The following is a 25,953-nucleotide window of genomic DNA, read 5'->3' as shown; positions in this document are numbered from 1 at the left end:
TGGAAATTGCTGCCAAAGGATGTGTTGATGGCCACAGGCACCTTGCACAGATTCATGGAGGACATGGCTATCAGTGGCTACTAGCCATGGTGACTAAAGGGAACCTTCACATTCAGAGGCAAAACATCTGAATATCAGTGCAAGGAGGCAAGATCAGGAGAAGACCTCTGCCTTTATGCCCTGTTTTTGATCCTCCACGGTAACTGATTGGCTACTGTTTGAGACAGGATGCTGAGCTAGATGGCCCACTGCTCTGATCTTATGCTAATCACTTGTGAAGATTTGGCTCACAGAGGAATAAAGAGAAAGACAAGAAAGAGGCATCTTACTGCCAAGACACAGATCAATGGATCATCAGTACAGACAAACCTGCGAACTCATCTCTTTTATACTTAGGCTTTCACATTAAAAAGTCCTCAGGTAGCATTTGTGCCAGTGTGCCCAGTAAGTATTATAAGGCACACATATCACAAGCAAACAGAACAGTCAAGTGAGGAAGAGGAGAACTGGAGACCTACATGTGAAGAATCAAAAGAAAGTGTTCGGTGATGGAAATGAATGATGACAGAGGTACCTCGGAAGAAGAGTATAATGCATTGAGATGAGTGAGAACAAAAAGGAAGAGTGAAAGCAAATTAGTCAAGCGGAGATACTGCAATTTATAAACCTGATGATGAACTGCAGTTGCATGAGAGATGAAGCAATTACAGACAGAAGATTCTGAGAGATATTTCCTATCCCAGGAAGTCTTTCTGCAGCAGCACCCTCTCAAGTGGTTCTGATATAATAAAGGAAATGCTCAACTTAAAACAGGAAGGATTACTATTGTAGCTAAGCATGTATTTGCGTATAACATCTAATGTGAGTGATTTGCTGTTACCACATGCAAAGAGACCAAAGATATGACAACAGGCCAGTGAGAACAAAGGGACATCATCAGAATGGTGGCACTCAAAGGTTGCCACTGGGGACATCTGGTCACAAGATCAGCACAACTGCTCCGTTATGAGCAGCGATCAAAACAAAAGAGTAAATGACTCCAGAATTATAAGTAAGGCTACATTTGCTGAAATGCAATGAACCGGAGAATTCCCGTACACAACTTGGGAGCATTACAGGATGTTGTCAGCACACAGCTAGAGAAACAGGAGCAGAGAAATGATGCAGAACATTCTAGATGTCAAACAGTGAATCGAAATATCTGGCCAGAACAAAGGAAGAATTTGCCACTCCAAGGCAGGCGGCAGAAACTGATGTGAGATTGGGAACAGATTCTTCAAACACCCCACAAAGTCATTTCTCTGCATCTAACAGAAGTGGGCTCATGTCCACAAGAGCTTATGATACAGTGACTTTCTTAAGTTTTTGAAGCATCACATAATTCATCTGCTTGTGATTTCTAACCTGATCCAAGGTTTTTACAGTTAATTTCAAAGATATAGGATATTATAATTAACTGACTTTTGGAAACTTTATGTAAATATATACAAATCTGTTTTTTTCCTTTTGATTATTTTCTCATCGTAAATGAAGTAAACTTATATAGATTAGTGGTTTCAAAAATACATTTTTAAAAAAAATCCCTACACTAAAAATTACTCATATTTTTCCATTACAAGAAAGGGAGAGCCAAAAATGACTGGGGATTTTGGTTTTTAATTCTTGCAAAACAGAAACCATGACATTATTTGAAGTGAAAGTCACCATCAAATATATCCCTTAACTCTAGATAAACCAGGAGGTGGGAACTTCACTCTTAAGACAGAGGAAGGTTTGGCAGGGGAACACACAATTCCACCACTGGCTTCTGAACTCAAGACCAGCCCACTGACACCATGATATTAAGAACCTCTTGTACCAAGATACAATGTCATGAAAGGATCTCACGGATTATGATGACCCGAAATACCTGCTTTTTAATTTTATAACACCTGGCCTGATGGAGAACTCAAAAACTTACACATAGTTGTATTAGCCTAATGATAATCTAACGGCTAACGGGGTCCCTAAATCCACAAAGGACCCTCAAGGAAAAAAACCTGTAACAGAAGTGGAATTCAAAATATGGCGATGTATTAATTCAGGCACAGAAATAACTTCTTTCCTATACATTACCTTTCTTCTTTGTCCAAGGTCTTCTTCTCTGCAGGACTAATCTTTTTGGGGGGAACAGGCGGAGTCACTTTTCTACATATTTCCTCAATGATACGTTTGTTTAATCTGCTTTGAAGTGCAGCTTTCAATAATATCCTTTCTACAGCTGTCATTCCATCCCCGTGAAAATACTTAGGGTTTTCTTGTGGGAGTAATGGTTCCATGTCATCCAACCAAGGAGGATAGTAAGAGTTTTGCTTTCCTGACAGCTTATGGTGAAGCTTAACCAGCAGAGACAAGATGCTTTCCTTGACCTCCAGGATAGCGTTTGTTAGCTGAGGCGTTGTGCCTGGAGCTGACCATTTCATGGAAGTCTTGGGTCGGACTGCCTGACTGGCTTCGCTGGTATTGCGATTGATGATTTCCTGGAATTTCTTTCTACGCTCCGCCACCAAGCTGAATACTTGAGCTGTTCCTGAATTCTTGAAGAAAACAAGGAAAATACAATTAGATGCCATAATTAACTTTGATTTAAAAACAAAACAAAACTACAGGCTACCCAAAAAAATTCCTAGAAAAGCATTTTCAAAGTAGAAAACAAAACAAAATCTTTGCATTTCCTTCCTATTAAAAAGAAAATTACACTGATCTGACGCAACTCCATATGCATCATGATCAGAGAGGGTCTATGGCTCAGCAGTAGAGCATCGGCTTAGCATACAGAAGGTTCCAGGTTCAATCCCCAGCAAAAAGGACCAGGCAGTAGATGAGAAAGACCTCTGCCTGAGACCCTGGAGATAGGGTCTAAGATCTCCCGCTATTACAACTGATCTCCAGACAACCAAGATCCATTCTCCTGGAGAAAATGGCTGCTTTGGAGAGTGAACTCTATTGGCATTATGCTCTGCTGAGGTCCCTCCCGTCCCTAAACCTTCCCAGGCTCCACCCCTAAAATCTCCAAATATTTCCCAACCCAGAACTGGCAACCCTACCTGAAGAATACTGCTTGCCTGAGAAGACGACAGTAACCTTGATAGACTGAGGGTCTAACTCAATATAAGGCAGCTTCGTATGTGTTGATATGTGATCAACCAGTCATATGATCAGAAGCAGGACACAATCACATGCTCCCATCTAGCCACTCTCGATGCTCCCTGTAGGCCTTGCCCAGAATTCAGCATTACATCTGCCCCAATGTCAATAGTGGTTAATACTGCCAAAAGTTTCCTATGGGTTTGAGTCTTGGTTGAAGAACCCCTGGTCAGCCATAACTAAGTCTAACATGACCATTAAAATGTATGTGAGTGTGAAGTCTAATTGTGGTTCAGAATCCACCCCCCATCAAATTGCAGGTGATTTATGACAAGCCTGTACAGCTTTTGAGGCAAGAGACATTCAGAGGTGGTTTGCCATCACCTGCCTCTTCACAGTAATCCTGGTCTCCCATCCAAATACTGACCAAGATCTAATGCAGTCTTAGCTTCCAAGATCTAATGCAATCAGGCTAGCGGCAGTATCCAGGTCAGGGCAATTAGCATTCTAGAACTCAGGAAGCACTGAATCCCAAAGCCTGTTCCAAAATAAATCACTAGGAGGGGGGTTTTTTTAGGAAAAAAAATTTCTACTGCGGCAAAAGAGTAATCTTAGACTTGACTTCTACAAGGCTCTGTTTTTTAAGATCTTGATTCCCCTTTAAAATGCTGGGAATACTTTTCAATACAAATGCTTATTTTTATAAACATAGGACCTAGTACTTTCAGAAGAACAAACCGGCTTGGAGCTTCTTCTCGGAGAGAGTGATCCACTGAAGTTTTCTCACTATGCATATGCCGAAGTGAACTCTGACTGACAAAAGTTTATGCTGGAAAAAACTTAGCCCATCATATGGGTGCACAAACTATGCAATACCTTTAAATTAGGGCCAACCCAAATGACACAAAACATTGCGCAAGCTTCTGAATACATCTGGACTCTTCATTGGACTAGATGTTATAATTTTTTTTTTTAAATGAGGGATGAAAAAAGCACTTTCCAGGTCAAAATCTTAAGGCCTGTGTCTTGTCAGGCTTTGTTATTACAGGCTGACAGACTCACAGTTTTATAGCCGTAGGTGTTACATTACAGCTGCTGCATTCTGGGAAGAAGAAGCAAACAATGGAGGGCTACTGTCACTTGAAAAATAATAGAGTCCATAAAACTGCCACTGATTTCTGTTTTATATGATAGCGCAGCTCAAAATGCTGCCCCCATCCAAGCCATTATGTTTTAATTGTAATGTGATCACTTACACAACTGGTCACTGTGCCTGATGCCTGAAAGAACTTTAAATTTACTGGAGAGGAGGGGGGGACTATATTTTATAGACTGAATTTTTGCTATGTCTATATTTTAAGTCCTGTATCATGACGAATAAGATAATCTCTCAAAGTCCCCTTTTTAAAAAAAAACTCCAAACCTGTTTGCCTTCCATCTAACTTTTTCCTTTAGCACAGCCTTAGTGCTAATGAAATATACAGCAATGCATCCATAAGTTAATATATGAAAATGAGCCATGGTTAGGCTGTTCCCCATCAATTCACTAGGGAAGGTGGCAACGCTATTATGTGTTGGCTATAAATCATTTAAACAAGTTAATTACACGTTCACAAAGATGGATACACTAACCATTTATCATTTCAAATAACTTCTATCAAGATTGACAGGTTAAGCTTACTGAGAAAGGGGAATCTGAAGAGCAGTATTATTAAAATGTTAGAAATAACAGCAAGAGAAGTTCACATACATTTAGACAGAGCAAGTCAGTATTTATTCCAACCACAGGCCGGCATTTTCTGGGCAATGTTATCTCCAGCATGGCACAATGAATTTAGAACAAAAACATACAGTCCATGTTCCAGGGTACCTTTTTTATACCCTACCGTTAGAAATCTGCAAAGATTACAGTTTCTCAAGCAATACTTGAGAAGACTGTGGAATTGCAGCTAAGTTAGGACCAGCACAATGGAAGCTCTACTGCCGTTAAAATGCAAAATACACACGAGTCTACCTCTCTCTGAAGTCCTTTAGATCGCCTTGGATTCTGGTAAGTTGGAGGGAAAAGGATGGCATTAAAAGACCCTAAAAAACATGGCATTATATACTAAACGTATACTATCAGATATGGAAATGTGTATCTTTAGTAAAGTTTCATTCAATACCAGAAGGCAAAATATTTTAAAGTCAACACTGCCCATAGAAAGGTCTTGAGCTGTCAGAATAATCCCACTTCAAAGGTATAAAACTTCCTTCTGCTTACCTGAGAAGCAGCAAAACCATCAGCGCTTGTACTTGCAGGTGGTTCTCTTTTCACCTCTGGAGCTGTCTCTGGTACTCTTACACGGACATAGTTAATAAAATGGCGCATGTTTGACACCAAGTTATTCCCTGGGAACCAGCTATCATGGCAGCGTTCCTGTCCTCCCACAGAATCCTAGCACACGACAGACAAGCAAAACAGCAGGATATGGTTAGAGCACATGACTGAAGTATGCCAGTACCCTGGCTAAACATGCCAGTAAATATGAACTTCTTGACTTTGATGGCCCAGGCTAACCCAATCTCGTCAGAACCTGGAAACTAAGCAGGGATGACCCTGGTTGGTACTAGGATGGGAGACCACCAAGGAATACCAGGGCTGTCACGCAAAGGCAGGCAATGGCAAACCACCTTGGCTCATCTCCTGCATTAAAAACCCTATGGGTTTGCTGTGAGCCAGCTTTGACAGGGAGGGAGGGAGGGAGGGAGGGAGGGAGGGAGGGAGGGAGGAAGGAAGGAAGGAAGGAAGGAAGGAAGGAAGGAAGGAAGGAAGGAAGGAAGGAAGGAAGGAAGGAAGGAAGGAAGGAAGGAAGGAAGGAAGGAAGGAAGGAAGGAAGGAAGGAAGGAGGGAAGGAGGGAGGGAGGGAAGGAGGGAAGGAGGGAAGGAAGGAAGGAAGGAAGGAAGGAAGGAAGGAAGGAAGGAAGGAAGGAAGGAAGGAAGGAAGGAAGGAGGGAGGGAGGGAGGGAGGGAGGGAGGGAGGGAGAGAGGGAGGGAGATCAATTTGTGCTCACTTCTACACATAAAACATTTCTCAAAAAAAGGAGACATGTTTTAAGGCATGGAATTAATTTAGTGAGACTGATACAGTCCAGTCCTTACTTGCAAAGATGTGATTATTCTGCATTCAATAAGCCTTATTCTTGCTTTAAAAACAACAACTCCTACACTACACTGGATCTAGAGTTATTCCTCTAAAACCACTTTATTCCTCTAAAACCACTAAAACCGATTTAAGGCTCAACAAGAACACAAATTTTATATTTCACACATAGGTATATGGAATGCATGGAATAAAAATAACTGCACTTACTTCTTCATCAGACTCTTGCTCAGAAGAGTTCTCTAGTCCCAGTTCAATCAAATATAATACCATGCAAAGAACATGTTCTGATAAGTTTTGATGATCCATTAATATCTAAAAAAAAAAAATACTCCTATTACAAACATGAAAAAGTAGGAGAGCCCACTTTTCTGGGTAGCCAATATTCACTAGTGCCTTGTGATAATAGGGAGACAAACACAATCACACGGAGCTCTTTTAGTCTGTGACAGTAACTTTACTGTAAATTCTAATATAATAACTTTACTGTAAATGCTCAGAAATAAATTCCAACTACTAAAGAAAACCTATGAGATTTCACAATTCACAGAACAGCCTCCAGTGTTAATTTTGCAATGCTTTCCACTTTTTCCTCCCGCCAAATTTCTGTTTCAGGTCTCACCAAAAAAGCTAGAAAAATTTCACCTTTTTATTTTCACATCTAAGCTTCAGTTATAAAACAGCCCTCAATGAGAAAGATGCAGCTATTTATCAACTATGGCAAAAGAGGTACAATTTCTAATTCTGAAGGTTAAATATTTAGAATCCCTTCTCAAAGAAGGAAGCACAAAACCCACAGGGTTTTAGTTAAAGTTCTCATCTGCCTATTTACCAAATATTGGAATGGTCAGTATCCTAATTCTAATGCTCAAGGGAAGATGTTATGGCTTATCTAGGATTGGTTAGGTAATAATCTAATTACAGTTAGATACAACAGAATCTGATAGTTAGATAAGGTAGGATTTGATAGTTAAGATTAGATAGTAAACTGTTGTAAGTTGATGTTTATCTTTTTATAGCCTGTCTCATTGAACTTTGAAAATGATAGTTATTTATAGACCTCTTATCTCACTGAAATAAATTAGAAAAGAGTTTTCTAAGACTAATTATTAGAGAGCGCAAGTTCAGTTTTTGATTTTTGGTAGAGGTTGCATACATAGGATAAAAAGCCATATTTCAATTATACTGACATAGATCAAAATCTAAAAGCTATCACAGATCACTCACCTGTTGTTATTCTGATTTATTCAATTTCCTTATCATATAATGATGTCTATGAGTATATGATTTTTATTGGAAATAAAAAAGGCTGCACATACAAGAGTGCTTAAACATGTCCCATTCATCTGAGTTGCAAAAACACCAATACACTATCATAACTTGTAAAGACAGAGAGAAGGAGACATGCTCAAAAATATTTCACAAACCCATATTCACAAACCTGGAAGCTGCCTGCTTATTTTCAGCCCGAAAATACTAGTTTTGTTTTGTTGGTGTTTTTTTGGGGGGGGGCGGGATTCCCATTCAGTAGTACCTTGTAAAGTAGAGTGAACAACACAATGTGTAAAGTTTTGCAGTGCAAGAGCCTCAGGAGTCCTTTATAGCTTGGGTGCAAATGAGTTCTTTTCTTGTATGGAGGCCAGGGGTTCCCGTGAAATTTTCCACTCTGCTTTAAACTGTAAGAAGGCAGCGGGGGGGGGGGGGAGAGATTTAAATGTTACAAATGCAAGAATTGAGAAATACATCTCTCTAGGAAGTATGTAGTGGAGGAAAATGGTATAATTTTTTTTAAAAAAATACAATTTATACATGTCAGTTTTAAGACTGCCAGTTTCCAAGCAGGGCCTGGAGTTCTTGATTCTTGAAACCTTAACTCTATAGAATGAAGACCAAACAATAGGATGGTCAGTCAGCGACATTTTTTGTTGAACAATGCTTTTCTATTGCACTTGTTTTAAATACATAACAGCCTTTCTGGGGGAAATTCCAAACTGCTTTCTTGGATCCGGAAAATGAACATCTGAAAAATACTGAAAACACGCCTGTTTAATTCTAAATGAGATCCCAAGACCATTGGATTGGATAGCCAACTGCTGCTACAAATTGCTCCAAAGCAACAACGTGTACTCCATCCTATTAGCAATGGCCTTGTATTCTTCAACAGAGTATGTTGGTAGGCTATAGTATCAAGAATGACAAAAACAACCTACATGATTCCCAAGAGTCACCTGATACTTTCTTTTGCAGACGTGTTTATGCTTTAAGCTTTCAAGCATGGAATGTGCAGTGCTAATGTCTCACTGCTAAAAAAATGACAAAGCTTGGTCCTTCCCCACTCTTTATCCATTTCAGCACTACATATGGGGCAGTATTAAAAGGGGATTAGATGGATTCATGGAGGATAAGTCTGTCAAAGACTACTAGCTATAATGATTGAGGGGAACCTCCACATTCAGAGGCCCTAAACCGACGAATTCCAGGATCAGGAGGTGACGTCAGTGGAAGGCTGGAGTCTCTATGCCCTCTTGGCAGACGTCCAGAGGAACTGGTTGGCCACTGTGTGAGACAAGATGCTGGACTAGATGGACCAATAGTCTGATCCAGCAGGGCTCTTCTTATGTTCCTATTGAATATCTAATGGCACTACTATGGTCAGTTTTAAAAAGAATTTGCAAAACGCATGTAAAATCCCTGTTTTAATCTAGCCATGTTTAATGTTATCCTTGGTGCAAGATGTAATGGGATGCGCCACAGTAAAAACACCAAAAAGGGCAGGGAGAAGGAGGACGTGTGCAAACTCTATGGCCTATTTTCAACCTTTAAGCCAAGACTGAACATATATGAACATATGAAGCTGCCTTATACTGAATCAGACCTTTGGTCCATCAAGTCAGTATTGTCTTCTCAGACTGGCAGCGGCTCTCCAGGGTCTCAAGCGGAGGTTTTTTCATACCTATTTGCCTGGACCCTTTTTTGGAGATGCCAGGGATTGAACCTGGGACCTTCTACTTCCCAAGCAGATGCTCTACCACTGAGCCACCGTCCCTCCCCTGATTAAGTAATCTGTAGCATAGTGAATCTCAGCCAAAGGCATTTCACCCTCAAAGAGGCCTTTAAGTTACAAGTAATGAAAGGATAGTAGAAATAAGGAAGTAAAGAAACTAAAACAAATTTGTTCTTTGTGTTCTGAGCATATCTTCCAATGAAAATATTGAAAGAAGGCACAGCTCTATATTGGAAACTTTTTTTATTTGTGAACAAGGAACAACTATAAAGTTAAGGTTAGCCAGTGTTCTCCATTTTAGTATCTTAAGGTCACATGAATGGGAGAAGAAAGGGAGGGGGAAACTGGGGACAGGAGAAAAAAAACGCAAAAAGGTCAGCTTTCCATTTGGTTTTATATGGCCTCAAAGAACACATTATTCATTTCACTAAAAATGAAAAGGTTATGTAGTTGTCCAAGATTGCGAGTAATTCATCATTTTGACATGTCACTTTCAAGCAACTGAACTAGTAAAGAACTACATGTTACGTAATTTATACCAGTTAAGAGCATTAAAATGTATGTATGTATTTCCTCCTTACACATACCCACTAATCCAGATCAGCCAAAGTTTGTGGGTAACATTGTTGGTCCACAGAATAATTTCCAAAAAAAAACCCCACCCATTTTGTTAGCACCAGCAATAATATCACCAAGCAGTGTGCACAATTTTGAGCTCCTCAGAAGTCTTCATCAGGATGCATGTTCAACACAAAAGAAAATGAAAGGGAGATAACCCTGGACTCTATGATTCTAAAAACAGCGGACCCAGTCTGCAATACATGTCACATGGGCTTCTTTACTACTCCTCTGCTTCAGGGGTTTGATGAATGCAAGGGTGGGAGGTCTTTCACCCAGGAATGGACTCCTGGGACTAGGCTATAGCCCTTCCCAAAAGAAACCAGGGCTTTTTTTGAGCAGGAACACACAGGAACGTAATTCTGGCTGGCTAGGCATCAGGTGAGTTCCTGCTGGGCATTTTCTACAAAAAAAGCCCTGTGTGAAACAATGGTAATGTTAGGGGGTGTGGCCTAATATGCAGATAAGTCCTGAAATAAACAATAGTTTATAAGTATCAACCAACTTTCTAATAAATCCCTCATGACAGACATACCAAAAAAGAATAAGGTACAATGGCAGAGTTAAAAAAACAAATCAGCTCACAGCCTTAAAAAGCATGTCGGAAGAGGTCAGTCTCTATTTGCCTTTCTAATGACAGAAGACAGTAGCTCTCCTCCTTTGGAACAGTGCCCATAATCAAGAATATCTTAGCCCATAAACCCATTGACTAAACATCCTAGGATAGATTCAAAGTTCTTAGCAAATGGAGGTTGGGTCATGTGGGGGAAAAGGCATTTCCTCCAAGATCAACAAAGTAACTGATGAGAAACAACTAGTAACTGATTAGGCCAAAAAAATTGTTGATGTGAGCACATTCTATGCTTCCTGAGGCTGTTTTTATGAGCTGGTATAGTGAGGTTGCTAAGAGATTGAGTTGTAATCTACAGTCTTCCACAAACTAACTGTTCATTCTCAGCCTCTGCTCCACACCTTTAATAGCGCGATAATAATACTGACCTACATTATAGAGTTGTTAGGAGTATTTCTATTAGACTATGTGTGAGAACGGCTTTGAGCACTAATTATTTAAGTGTTTATGTCTGTCTTTCTCCCAAAAGTGCAGTAAAAATGTTAACAGCCACAAACAAAAGGAAATATTAAATAAACTATATGTAGTAGCTTTTGTTTCATTTTCAGTATTTCAGAAATGCATCTGCACAAAGCATTTAGAAATATGCAAAAGTAGTTCATGCTTAAAAGCAGAAGAAATTTTTAAAAATTAGTCAGTGGACATCCCTACTTTATTTACACTTACATATATAAATCAGCTCACAATATATTAAAAACCATATTTATAATGCAGACATCTTCAGCTCCTTTCTACTACTTCTAAACACCCTTTTCACGAAAACAGATTACGGTTTCTGAACAGCTAAAAAGTCTCTGTTAAAGGTGTTTCATTAAACTATTATGCAATGCAGTATTTATTCAGATGTTATAGTTCCTATATATTTAACTCACAATGCTGTGTATCGGTCCATGGCAGACTGTACATCTCTACGATAAACAGTGCGAAGGATTACCATGACGGGGTCAAATTCCTTATCCCAAACTTCAGCTAGTGTTAAAAACACAGAAGGCATATATCATCAATATGGAATACTCTGCAGAATTTTAAACAAGGGAGCTTTCAAAATTTGGTAGTATTTTCATTAGCCCATAAGTAGGTTTTTAGCAGTTAGCAATGTTATACGTTTTTTTGCTTATTACATAATTGCAATATTGCAGCTATTCTTCTAAAAATATGGTTTAAGCAATCAAAAACTACTTTTTAAAGTCCTTATTTCATATTTTTAGACATTCTGAAAACAGATCTTGCATTGCTTATTTAAATGTAAACTGAGCATGGAGGAAAGAAAAGAATCCTAGATGAAAAGCAAAAGTTTAAAAGCAAAGAACAGTATTAATCTAAAACCAAATACAAACACTTTTACATTTGTAACTCATGCTAGATAGTTAACAAAAGAGATGCATATATTTGACATGCATGTGATCATACTTAGAAGTTTCACTTACCTTTAGGCGTATACATTCCTTGTTGCATGGAGCCCCCAGGTTCAAATACAGGAGCTTTGAAATCAGCCACAGCTGACAACATTGATTCAAAGCTTAAACTTCCAGGAACAATACCACTTTTAGGATTAGGGTTTTCTGGAATGTGACCCTCAAGTTAAGGCAAGTAATGATGCCAGAATCTTTTAGATATCAATGTCCTTCTATTTTTATTCTTACCTACTTAAAATAGTGCCCTGTATTGAACCATCTGTGGACTTCATGGTGGGAGATTCCCTCACACACACTACAGTCCACTGAGGACCCCCCCCCCCCTTTTGTTCCTGAGGGTCAATGGGCTTTCAAGTAACATATAAGGCCAAAGTGGTATTTACAGTGGGAGGGGGGAACTGGCAGAAATGGTCACCATATCACCTGAAGATTAAGTGTTCAGAACAGCTTAATTGGATATAAGCCAGTAGCATTCCCTTTACATGTTTCCCTGCTGACTGAAGTCATTGCTCTATTTCACCACAAGAGGTCTGTCTCTGACAGAAAAATCCCGTTTAAAACAATCATGTCAGAGTCAATACAGAATCTTAATCTTCAGGGTGGCATTTAACTCCTATGGCACGTTTTTCCCTAAAAGTTTTTTCCAAAAGATACTTGAGTATTTATTCCTAACCATACATTTACGTATAAAGTGCTGACATTGCAGAAGGGGGAAAAAAACCTTACAATAACAATGACATTATAACACAAACACAAGATACATAAGAATAACTGCAAAACAGTATAAATTTAACATTTACTGGCATTAAATCCATCTGAATCAGCACAATATATGACAGGCACGAAAGCTAGCAGACTACAACTACCCACAGCCCATACAATGTTAAATCCCAGGTTAGATTTAAAATTTCATCATTTTGTTGGGTTCAGAGGAACAAAACCCACCTGACATCTTTAAATCTAAAAGACTGCATCACCGAAAGGATAATACCAGACTGCACCCTTGTGGGTCTTGGTATATACTGCAGCTTCTAAACAAATCCCTATATATGTTGTAAACAATCAACTAACACAAGATTGTTCTCTCCATGACTTAGCATGTTATATGATTATTCCCTAAAGTGACACAACCCAATCAAAGAAGAGTATACGACATTTCATTGGATTACAAAACAAAAATGTAATATAATTTGTCTACAAGAAGTACACATTAGACAATCGGATTACAAGGGGAAGAATTTGGTTCCTTGGCTAAAGAAAAAAAAGGGGGAGTGATTTTTTACATAAAGGAGCTGGAGCCAAACTGATTTTTAAAGATTTTGAAGGTAGATATTTGGCAGTAGAAGTTTTGATGTATGGCAAAAAGACTCTGTTGTTGGGACTTTATGCTCCTAATGGGGCTGAGTGACTTTTTCAATGATATTATGAAACAACTGGATCAAGTAACATACGATCAGATAATGCTTATGGGTGACTTTAATGGAACTATCCAGAACTCCTTAGATAGATCTTGGGGGGGGGGGGGGGATGTAGATGGGAAACTACCTAAAGCATTTTTTGAACTAATTAAACAAGAGAGCTTAGAAGAAGTGTGGAGAAAATTCAACCCCAGGGTATGAGACTATACTTTTTTTTCAGCCAGACATAATACCTTTTTTAGGATTGATATGTTATGGGCTACAAAACAGCTGGGGCTGATCACAAAAAAAGTAGAGATTCTTCCGAAAATAGGTGCAGACCATAACCCGTTGATGTGGTTGGCTAAAGGGAGGAAAAAAGAGAGGAGATGGAGGATAAATGATGACTTATTACAGAAAGTGGAGGTAGTGGCATCTCTAGAAAAAGAAACTAAAGCTTTTTCCCAAATAAATAACAACCAAGAGGTACAATTTCAAACGGTTTGGGATGCCTATAAGGCTGTGATGAGAGAGGAACATTAATTATATTGAATAATAAGGACAGAAGGGCAAATGAAAAGCAATTGTTGGACTTGCAAAAGGAAATAAGTAAAAAAGAAATTGAATTAAGAAAGAGACCGGGGGAAAAAGAAAATGTTGCAAGAAATTACAATTTTAGAGTCAGTTAAGTCATTTACTGAATGAAGAGGTGGAATGGAATTTGAAAAGACTCCAACAAAAATCTTTTGAAGGGGCAAACAAACCTGGAAAGTATTAGGCGTGGCAAATGAAGAAAAGAAGGGAAAATAAATACATAAACAAGATTAAAACCAGTGGCAAAGAAATTGTAGACCAGAAGGGCATCAAAAGGAATTCTACAAGTACTATGCTAACTTATTTAAAGGCCAGCGAGTTGATAAAGAAAGAATAGCTTATTTACAAAATGTGAAGGTAAATCCAACAACAGAAATGATGAAAGAAACATTGAATGATCCAATTGAAAAAGGTGAAATAGAAGCTGCAATCAGTTCAATGAAAATAGGGAAAGCACTGGGACCGGATGGCTTTTCAATAAAATTTTACAAAGTTCTTATAAATATATTAGTTCCAATGCTCCAAAAATTGATGAATAATAGTTTGGATGGGCAAGTGCCAAATACTTGGAAAGAAGCAGTTATTTCATTGTTACCAAAAGAAGACAGAGATGCTACAAATGTGAAAAATTATAAACCGATTTCATTGCTTAACAATGACTACAAAATCTTTGCAAAAATTTTGGCGGAAAGGCTAAAACAATACCTGCATAGGTTTATCTGTGAGGAGCAAGCAGGCTTTCTCCCGAAGAGGCAAATTAGAGACAATATCAGAATAGTGGTGGACATTGTAGAGTATTATGAAAAACATCCGGAAAAAGAAGTGGCACTCTTTTTTGCTGATGCGGAGAAAGCCTTTGATAATCTTAATTGGGACTTTTTCTTTGCTGTGATGGAAAAAGTAGAGATAAGGAAATAACAGAAGATAAGGAAATAGAGGGGCTAAAATTGAAAGGATGGACTTATAAATATGGAGCCTTTGCAGATTATATGATGTTTATTACTGAAAATCCAATACAAGTATTACCATTGTTATTGGAAAAAATCAGAGAATATGGTGATCTTGCTGGGTTTTACATAAATAAAGAAAAATCGCAAATTTTAAGTAAAAATTTATTATTGTGCAAACAGAAAGAACTTCAAAATGCAACTGGATGGGAAGTCACCTCGAAAGTAAGATATTTGGGTGTAGAGATCACGATGAAAAATATAGATCTGTTTAAAAACAACTATGATAAACTTTGGCCGATATGTTGAAATGGAATAAACTGAATTTGTCTCTTTTGGGTAGGATAGCTGCCGTGAAAATGAACATCTTACCAAGAATGTTGTTCCTCTTCCAAACAATTCCAATTATGAAAGATGTTAAACAATTCAATAGATGGCAAAAAAAGATTTCTGAATTTGTATGGGCGGGAAAAAAACCAAGAATCAAAAGTAAAATACTAATTGATGTGAAAGAACGAGGTTTTCAACTGCCGGATCTTAAATTATATCATGAAGCAGTATGTTTAGTATGGCTCAAGGACTGGATAACCTTATCCAACCAGAAGTTATTGGTGTTAAAAGGTCATGGAAATCTATTTGGTTGGCATGCATATTTGTATTATGGGAAGGAGAAGATAGATGGTTTCTTCCAGTATTATTTTATAAGAAGTTTGTTGAATACTTGGAAAAGATATTTTAAATATGGTGATGAGAGGAAACCACTGTGGATTGTACCAATGGAAGTTATAAAATGGATTTCTGACTCACAGGAAGACAAATGGGTTACATACAAACTATTGCTAAAAATTAAGGGTGGCAAAGTAGAATTAAAAGCAGAGGAAGAACTGCAAGACAAATTTAATTGGTTCCAGATGCTACAAATTAAAAGTTTAGTGGATAAAGATATCAGGACTACAGGTATGAGGCAAGATCAGACAGAAATGGAAAAAGTGCTATTAGGGGAAGATGAAAAGTTGATTGCAAAGATGTATAAATTGTTATTGAAATGGTCTACAGAAGACGTAGTAAAATCTCAAATGATTAAATGGGCAATAAATATGAATAAAGAAATTTCAATGGAGACATGGGAACACCCTGGCATCTCCAACTAAAAGGGTCCAGGCAAAATAGGTATGAAAAACCTTAGCTTGAGACCCTGGAGAGCCGCTGCCAGTCTGAGTAGACAATACTGACTTTGATGGACCGAGAGTCTGATTTGGTATAAGGCAGCTTCATATGTTCACCTATGGAAGAATTCTATGAAAATATTGACATGTAATAATATAAAAGAAAACTGTTTGAAAATGCAATACAGGTTGTATATGACACCTAAGAAGTTAGCAAAAATGAACAAGCAGGCATCTGATCGGTGTTGGAAATGTAAAAAGCATGAAGGCTCTTTTTATCATATGTGGTGGACATGTGAAAAAGCAAGACAATTTTGGCAAATGATTCAACAAGAGATGTCAAAGATTTTGGGATATGCAGTTAAAAGGGCACCAGATACCGTTCTGGTAGGATTACAAATGGAAAGTTTTCCGAAGCAAGACAGGACTTCGGTGTGGTATATGTTGTCAGCTGCAAGAACATTGTTTGCACAAAGGTGGAAGCAAGCTGAAATACCAGATAAATGGGACTGGATTTTAAAAACTTTACATTGGAGTGAAATGGTTAGACTTACTAGAATCTTGAAAGACAGTGATGCAGAAAAATTTAAAGATGAATGGAAGAAGTTTCAGGGCTATATTGAAAAGCAATGGAGAGTTAAGAGACATTTGGTGGTTTTTGAAAGTATAACCTGAAATTGGGGAAAATGGGGGAGACAGGTGATTAAAAAGAATTTTTTGAATCAATATACGATAGCTCCTTTTATTAGCAGTTAGAAAATATAGTGATAATTACAACAAACGGTTATAATTGATGTGATAATAGATCGATGAAAGATACCATATTTTTCGGTCCATAAGGCGCTCCGGACCATAGGACGCACCTTCCTCCTGGGGGGCGATCCGCTGCCTCTGCCTCTGATCCGGCGCTTCCCCCGCGCCTGCCTGCCTGGCTCCATCTTCTTCAGGCAAGCGCTGGGATCGCTCCACGTGGCCCCACCGCAAACCCAGCACTTCGCAAGTGCCGGCAGCATGCTTTCTCCTTGTCTGCCTGGCTCCACCTCTGATGCTTAAAGCAAGCACTGGGATCGCTCCCTCCGCCCTCCGATCCCAGCGCTTGCTTTAAACATCACAGCTGAAGCCAGGCACACAGGCAAGGAGGAAGCACCCGCCCCCTCCGCAAACCCAGTGCTTCACGAGCGCCAGCTGTGGAGAGGGCAGCATGCTTCCTCCTTGTCTGTCTGCCTGGCTCCACCTCTGATGTTTAAAGCAAGCGCTGGGATCGCTCCCTCCATCCCTAACCCGTCGCTATTATACCCCACAGCTTTTTTACAACGAATTTTAGACATCAGACATCCCTCCATCCTTCAGTTCTAAGCAGCGTTGGTCCCATCATTGGTTGATCAGAGATCTCAACTGGACCTCATTTTTTGAGATGGCATTCCGCACTCGCGCAAGCGCAGTACCGTGGGATATTGTACTTGGCTTTTTTTTTTTTTGAAGGTGCCAGAAAAGGTGGGTGATCTGCCCCCCCCATTTAAACACCTGGCCAGGGAGGGGAAGCCCAGGAGTTCTCTTTGCTGTCTCTCCGCCTGGCAGGGAGACAGCAAAGGTGGGTGATCTTCCTCCCTCCCCATTTAAACACCCCGATGTGGTGTTTAAATGGGGGGGGGAGCACGGCAACTCTCTTTGCTGTCTCTCTGCCTGGCGGGGAGGCAGCAAAGGTGGGGGATCTTCCTCCCCCCCCATTTAAACACCCCGCCGTGGTGTTTAAATGGGGGGGGGAGCACGGCAACTCTCCTTGCTGACTCTCCGCCTGATGGGAAGACGGCAAAGGTGGGTCATCTTCCTCCCATGGCAGGGAGACAGCAAAGGTGGGCGATCTGCCTCTCCCCCCCATTCAGGAAAGGTCCCCTGTGCAAGCACCAGTCGTTTCCGACTCTGGGGTGACGCTGCTTTCACAAAGTTTTCACGGCAGACCTTTTACGGGATGGTTTGCCATTGTCTTCCCCAGTCATTACACTTTCCCCTCCAGCAAGCTGGGTAAATATTTTACCGACCTCGGAAGGTTGGAATAGAAATCCTGCCTCTTAAACTTTCTCGTTAATAAGGCTTTCTGAAATACAACCTTACCTTAGGCAAGCGAGTGTGAGGTTCTGCAAGTTATTTTTATTTATTTATTATTTATTTATTTGGGTTTTAGCCTATCCTTCTCATAGAACAGGCTCAGGGCAGGTTACATCATAAAAACAATTAAAAACAATTAAAATATATAAAATCTAAAATTACAGAATAATGACAGACTAAAATGACAAATTCTGTCACACAAACATGGCCTATTGTCCAGGTCCAGCAGGTCCTACAGCACTGAGATGGAATGAAAGGGGGGAGGGCCAATAACAAGTAACGTCTACCTCCTGCACACTCTTAGGCATTACACTACATGGTTCATAGGTCAGCAGTGAAGAAATGAAACTTAACATAGTTAGCAAGAACAAACACATAACTTATAACATGTCAAGCCTAACCTGACAGCAAGTCACCATATGGAACCCATCTCTATACATTGGCAAGGAAAAACGCTCTTTCAAGAGCCCATCTAAATAATGGGATCCCAAGTCTTTAATCAACTATATAGCAAAAATTATATAGAAGATTCAAAGGATATGAGGTCCAATAGTGAACTGTGTGTCCTGTCGTTCATACACAGCTGAGCAACCATCTCAGCTCTCAGGATCTCATCGTCGGTCATGCCTAGAGAGTAATTGACAGTGAAATCAACGTAACTTTCACATAGCTGGATGAAAAGTAGAACCATTTCAACTCAAGACACAACACGGTCTCAGATGAAAAGCTATGGCTCAGAATTCATCACCACATTCTGCCACAGTGACATACTACTCACAAAAGATAATTACTGAAGATATACTAAGAAAAACAGAGAAATTGTTCAAGCACAGTGTTAAGCTTTGGGAGTTTTGTTCTGTTTTGTGTGAGTATGCGTTACTTGGAAATATTCCGTTATGACAAAAGGTCAAGATTCTGGGAAATAAGGCAAGCATATTCTTTGCTATTAACTAGCTTTGGGCATGCGTATCCACCATCTACCCCCTGCAACTGTGCATCTGACATTCCAGATCTACCATTCTGCGTGACAAGATGGAATAAAAGGAGCAGAGCAGTCTTACCTAAATGTAAACGGAGACTTAAGAGAATTACAAGAAATGTTAGGGCCCCTTCTAACATTGATCTCTCATGCTCTGCATCTAGCACTGTATTCTGATGCTGAGAAGCCATTGTTAGGAGATCGACCACCTTGAACCTACAGCAGGAAATTGGAGAATATATTAACGTTGTCAAAATGAAAAGATGCAACCGATCTATATACATATATATATATATATAACTTATTTTTTGCTGCTATTTCACTGAAGTCTCAAGCAGTTGCTCTACCAACTGCCTATCAACTCCAGACTGTCAACAACAGACGTTAAAACTGTCAGAATAGCTAAGCACAGACAGTGACGGAAAAGGTCTTATTTTGCTTCTTTTTCTATAGATGAGAATAGTTCTCTAAGGGTTCTCGTTCTGTTAAAGTTTCCCTTTGGCACATTTTCCCCCATCCAAGAACATTTATCACCAAGAGGTCCAAGAGCACCACACCTACTATAAAATGTAATGAAAAGCGAGCCCAGCTAGAAGAATGTTTAAGATATAGTTCTACTCATTGAATGGTGAAATGCATTAGAAATGTTCCTTCTCACAAGAACAGGGAAACCAGAACAAGGATGGCAGAAATAATTCAACAAGTTTACAGTCACTTCCCCAAATCCCTGTGATGAATTTAATCAGTGAGCAGATTGTTAAAGTTCCTGAGTCACAGCATCTCTCATCCTGTATCTATACAACCTACGTGTAATTTTTAAATATTTATAAAATACCTTACCTTTCAAAGACTGAGGAAATAAAATAATCTGGGTCAAGTCTAGAAGCGCAGACCTGTTTTTGTTTTTTGTTTTTTAAAAAAAGAGCACATATGCATTAGTCATCACTCTTAAGTTCTCTGCTAACAGGTGAGGGAACCAAAAGAACTGACCTACCTGTAATAGGTAAATGTCCGGATCAATCATAGAGTTACAAAAGTGAGACTGCACATAGGTCATAGCTTGTCCTTTAATCTGCAGGCCATTTCTCACCCACATGTTACTATGGATTTCAGAGAGACTGGCCTACCAAAAATAAAATAAAGATAAAAGCAAAACAATCAGGAGGTGTTTCTCCCTCCTCCCTCTGAGGATTTATAATCAAAACACTGATCCATTGCTTGCCATTCTTCTTGCCTCAATTTTTAAACAAAGCAAGAAAAAAAAGGTGAGAACGAATTTGGGGGTTGGATCCCGCCAGGTTTTTTGCTCAATCTCATCCAGTTCTCCTCCTTACTACAACCCCATTCCCACATGGCTTTAGTCCATGAAGATACCATGATTACAGGCACAGTCCTTTTGGTGATCAAATGAGTCTACCTCCTCCATTTCTGCGCAGCAGAAAAACTGGTTGGATCCAACTCTTTATATGTTGGTTTTGGGGGGGAGGGAAGTGGCAGAGTATCCTAGTCAGTATATTCAACTCTTGAATGTGGAAATAGTCATGTTACCTTTGCTCTATAAAGTTGCACCAGCAATTTGCAAACAATACAATTCAATTCAAAGGGCATGTTCTCCCTGGAGATTGAATTTTAATGCAAACAATGAGCAGCCATTACATGGGATCCTGATGCCTTTCTGCAGCCATTGTATTTCTGTTGACTTTTTCTGAATCATTCTCCAAGAGACAAGTGACTTACACAAGGGCTGTTTGCCTGAGTTTTAGATGCTTTTGGGAAGAAGGTGTTTCCTTGCTTCCCCACAACATCATACTATTTCCGTGCACCTTCCAAGTTTACCCATCTTTCTTGCAATCTTTCCCAAGCTTTGCTGTGATCGTTTGCTGACCGTATCACAGGTGGAACAACTTCAACATGAACTGAAAAGTCCAGAACTTCCCAGTCCCACCCACACCGGGTGTCATTTTCCCTGCCCAAGCCCACCAAACTAACCTCCCCCCACCAACAGGGGGGCTTTTTACAAACAATCACCAATTTAATACCATTATAACACTGTAACAATCTGCCTGTCAGGTTCCTTAATTCCCAGCTTTCAGCTCTACAGAGATATAGAAGGCATATCTCTTCAAGCAAAAGGGGCTAGAAACTTGCTTTTTTGCAGAGAGAACCTAATAGATTGTTCACATTGTTATAAAAACAATGTGACATTGTTACAAAAACAGGTAAGTCAATTGCCAGTTGAAAAACAAAAAAACAAGGCCCCCAGTACTTCTGGGTGAGAGGGATGGCCAGTACTTTGGTCTGAGCATGTGGAAACACCCCTTCTGCTATGCCATACTGGCTGCTGCAGCAACAACAGGACAACCACGCAATCCCACAGCGTGGAAAACACTGCAATCTTTTTTTGTGTTCAGGTTATCCAATTCAAAGCAGGTTTAATCAGTAATGCCTTTGCCCTTGTTACAGCCTTCATAAATGCTTAAAAACATCTGGATAAACTGAAATAAGAGATAACCATGAATGCTTCTTTATAACTTATTGGGAAGAAAAGAATATGTTTAAGTAGAAGACACAGATAATAGTTTTCAATACTCAGTTGCTTCCACTGAAAAATGCTATGTTCAAGGCAACTGGAAAGCTGTGTGTTAGCTATGATAGTCACTTCACACGTTTTTCCATATTGCAAACAAAAAAGCACACTATTCCCCTACTATAGCTGGTAACTTACCTGAATTTGAAGTGGGTGAACCATTAACTTCATCAGCATCTCCTGGTCTGGGAGAAGGGAATCCAGATCTACTTCTTGACATTTAACAGCCTGAAAACAAAAACAAGAAAATATTTTGTCAAAACATAAAAATGTATACACCTACACAATGAACATTCCTTTTCTCCAAAAGAAAAAACATTCACCTACCTTACTCAGAAACATAGCATAGTAACGATGCAGTGGTAGATGAAAAGTGACTTGATTCGGAGTAGGCTGCAATGGGGGGGGGGGAGAGAGAGAGAGATCATTTTTCTGTCTAAATGCATACACAATTCAATTTATGCTCTATTAAGTTCATTCCTATTTCCCCTCTTCTACGCTTGAGAAAGGACTGACTGCTTAGTTTGTACTGAGATAGCACTAATATGGAACTATGGGAGAGGGAGTAGCCACACAATCCACATCCTTCAAAAGAAGAAGTGGTATGATGCGGAGGTCAGAGAGACTCTAGTTCAAATCCCCCATTCAGCTATGAAGCTGAGTAAACTTTAGTCAGTCACTGTTTCTTGGCCTAACCTACCACAGAGGATTGTTGTGAGAACAAAACTGAGGAGAGAAGAACTCTTTGGAGGAAGGATGAGAGAAAACTGTGGATAGACAGCCAATATAAAACTCTCCCTCCACCACACACACACACACCCCTACCTCATCTTATCATGCAAACATTTTGCTAGTTTATTAGAATCCTGAGAATCACTTAACATTAAAAAAATATTATGGTCTTCACAATTATGGGAAAGGATTTTTAAAAGTTAATGCAAGGGAAATTCCCAAAGAACATTTCCAAAAATGCTGAACATTACTTCCAAAAATTAAGGCACATTCTTCATATCCTACCTTTGAGAACACACAAAAGTCCCAAAAGCACAAGCATTTCTGAACTGCTGACAAATATGGGTTTGCAGGCTAAACAAGACAGTGTATTATTTTAGGTGTGAGGTGCTAAGAAGAGACAGACTGAATTTAACTGTGTTTCTTGCCCCCAAAATATCAAGTCAAATATACATACCTCGTCCACAAAGTTGATGGCATCAAACCAATCTTGAAGTGCTTCTAGGCAATATCTAACAACATTTCGTGTGTACTCCTGTGTCTCCTGAAATTGGATATAAATACTGAACTGAAAAAAAATAAAATCTCTCCACATGTAAGAGATATAAAAACTGACCTGATTCAAGAGTTGAAACTTCACACAATTCTTTTGGGACACTAAAAGTAAGTTAATCAGACGAAAAGGGGAAGTATTACCTCACTTCCAGTGAGGTAATACTTCTAGTGTGCTTCTAGTGTCCTGGCCCGCTGATGGACCTCCTGATGGTGCCTGGTTTTTTTGGCCACTGTGTGACACAGTGTTGGACTGGATAGGCCATTGGCCTGACCCAACATGGCATATCTTATGTTCATTTAAGGCTTTCAGATGAGATCAACAGCCCTGAAAAGCAGACAGCAGAACATATTCCTACCAAAGGACAGCCTACCAGTGTAGTATTCCTAGAAGAATCGGTTGACTGTTAATTATCTGGTACCGAGGAGTAGTCCTCAGTCTTGCATACTTCATCCCAGCTCCTCCCCTGCCACTCATATCACAAGGGAAGAAGGTAACAAGCAAATCTGGAGATCCTGTTTTTCTGAATATAGGATTTCAGATCCAGACTGTATAGGGCAAAACCTCAAATAAATGTGAGATCTTATTTTGCTCATGACCTTGTCAACAGACAGCAGTCCTGTGATAACTTTTCATTAAGACGAACCAAACATCACACCACAGTAAGGAAGACTTCAAATTGCCCAGAACTCTTTATCAGGCTGGGTGTTTACTTTGGGTGAGGGGGGCAGGAAAAACAGCCTTCTCCATATGATGAGTTATCAGAGAAGGAAGCCAGAAAGCCTCAGGCCTGCTTCAAATCACAGTTTACAAATAATATCTGGGGGTAATAAATCGTTCTTTATGGATATGCCCTATATACTTTAGTATCAGGAAAAATGAAATGCTCAAGCCCACTGATAAACTACTGGATGATCAAAACAAACCAATAGAGATTATGCAAATTAATTTCTAGTGTTCCGATTACCAATAGAATTTTGTAGCAGAATTTCCTTTCCCTGGATTTAACAGCCTACAGGCCAAGCATCCTTAAAATAAACTCAGCTTGCCAGATGTACGGAAATTATATAACAAAACACAGCAATCTCCACCAGGCAATTTTTTAGTTTGCAGGAAAATAAGAATTTCAATTTCTGAACATCAGGAACGCTTGCCAAGTGTCTAATCCAGGGAGCAATATATTTAGCACAGGACTTTTAAAAATAGCAACAATATGAAAAAATATGCCATATGAAATCCAGTAGATAAGAACAAAAAACACATCTGCAGTTCTCTGAAAGAATATTTTTGAATCGTTCCATCATTTCAGCTGAGTTAAAAGCATTACATTGCCCTAAAATATATGCTTGTCTAATTTTAGGAATCATCAAATAATAAAAAAAAAACTGGAGAGTGAAAGCCTCCTTAAGCACACTGTTATAATTATAACATCGTGTTTTAAAGGAGAGCATTTACACTTAGCATCAGTAATTAACAAACCCCAGTCTCTCTTTAAAATCTTTTCCTTGGCTAGTATGAAGATTCTAATTTGGCATGGGTTTCCTTATTAAAACTGGTCTTGTAAATAGGGACCCTAATTTTGAAACAATTATAACTAAACAAAAATAGATGGGGTAATGAATCTAGGTCAGCAAGGCAAATTCTAAACATAAAGACGCCCTCCAGGCTAGAGAGGAAACCTGAGGAAGACCAAGCTCTAGTCAAATTATCAATGAGGCAATACAACGAGGAAGAGCAAGACATCTGTGAAAAAATTTCAGCAAGATCATATTGAATAACTATAGGGGGCCAGCAACCCACACTGGAATAGTACAGAGTATCATTGGCAAAATTGCTGCATAGTAAATTATTTGAAGAGCAAGTATATATTGTGCCCCCTTAGGGTTAAAAAAAATCTCAAGGTGGATAACAATGAATGAAACTTCTGAATAACCAATGTAATATGCACAGTCCAACTTATTGTTGGAACTCTCTGTCTGGGGCAGTGACGCTCTGTATTCTGGTGCTGGGGGGGGGCACAGTGGAAGGGCTTCTAGCCCCACTGGTGGACCTCTTGATGACACCTGGTTTTTTTGGCCACTATGTGACAGAGTGTTGGACTGGATGGGCCACTGGCCTGATCCAACATGGCTTTTCTTATGTCCTTATGAAAGATTATAATTACAATAAATCCCAAGGTATTTTAAACAACTGACAAATTCAGGAGAGTTGCTATCAATTTCCTAGGGTTTCCTGACCTTTTTATTTGAAAAAGAAACTATTTATCAAAATCTGATTCCAGAAGTTGTCTAGAACAATAGTCACAGAAATCCTTAATCGATTTTCGAAGTTCTATAGTGGTACAACTTCCGCTGCATAATGATGCATACAAATAGAATGACCTTGAACACAGGGATAATAACTAGAAAGCTTAGCTCTAGGTGTGAAATCACTGAAATATAAATTAAAAAGAAACAGGACAAGAACACCTCCCTGTTTAATGCCTTTATCAATTTTTATAGCCTGCAACAAAGGAGAATTCCTTGAGGTTGTCAGAGTAAAGATTTTTTATTAGGATTAGCAGTCTACCAGGAATTAATACAGAGTGAAATTTATCCTACATTAAATTATGTGGTATGGAATCAAATGTCTGGCAAAGATCCAGAAAGGTGCCATTTTTATATTTAATGTACTCTTTATGCAATAGAAGACAAAATAAAGCAATGATGTACACATTAATGTTTTCTTCTAAAACCAAATTGTGCTGGATTCAAGATGCCATGTTCGTCCACCCACTGGGATAGTCTCTTTGAAAGAAAACAGACACATATTTTCCTGATTATAGATAGTAAACTAATTGGATGATAATTTGCTGGATTTGCCATAAAGACTGGGGAGATTATAGCTAGTTTCCAGCTACGAGGTATTATTCCAGAGATATTAATATTTAAAAAGGGGAGCAAGAAAAGTTGCCCA

At 39.2% G+C, this 25,953-nt stretch overlaps 1 protein-coding gene across 1 annotated transcript in view; it reads right to left on the bottom strand.

Moving 5' to 3' along the window:
• The window catches only part of UBR3 (ubiquitin protein ligase E3 component n-recognin 3), a 146,516-nt gene that overhangs the window by 84,393 nt on the left and 36,170 nt on the right, over nucleotides 1-25,953 (bottom strand). Inside the window, exons 11-23 of the mRNA XM_060257442.1 lie at nucleotides 22,903-22,989; nucleotides 22,041-22,106; nucleotides 21,852-21,941; nucleotides 20,121-20,249; nucleotides 19,967-20,019; nucleotides 19,209-19,342; nucleotides 18,689-18,774; nucleotides 11,950-12,091; nucleotides 11,395-11,491; nucleotides 7,804-7,945; nucleotides 6,480-6,584; nucleotides 5,390-5,563; nucleotides 2,116-2,576 (exon numbers count right to left, since the gene is read on the bottom strand). Coding sequence (XP_060113425.1) covers nucleotides 2,116-2,576; nucleotides 5,390-5,563; nucleotides 6,480-6,584; nucleotides 7,804-7,945; nucleotides 11,395-11,491; nucleotides 11,950-12,091; nucleotides 18,689-18,774; nucleotides 19,209-19,342; nucleotides 19,967-20,019; nucleotides 20,121-20,249; nucleotides 21,852-21,941; nucleotides 22,041-22,106; nucleotides 22,903-22,989 — 1,766 coding nt within the window. The remainder of the gene's footprint in view (nucleotides 1-2,115; nucleotides 2,577-5,389; nucleotides 5,564-6,479; nucleotides 6,585-7,803; nucleotides 7,946-11,394; nucleotides 11,492-11,949; nucleotides 12,092-18,688; nucleotides 18,775-19,208; nucleotides 19,343-19,966; nucleotides 20,020-20,120; nucleotides 20,250-21,851; nucleotides 21,942-22,040; nucleotides 22,107-22,902; nucleotides 22,990-25,953) is intronic.

This window comes from Heteronotia binoei, chromosome 16 (genome assembly GCF_032191835.1).
Source record: "Heteronotia binoei isolate CCM8104 ecotype False Entrance Well chromosome 16, APGP_CSIRO_Hbin_v1, whole genome shotgun sequence".
Lineage (NCBI taxonomy): Eukaryota > Metazoa > Chordata > Lepidosauria > Squamata > Gekkonidae > Heteronotia > Heteronotia binoei.
The sequence above is the reverse complement of the archived record's forward strand: the minus strand, read 5'-3'. Positions and strand labels throughout refer to the sequence as shown.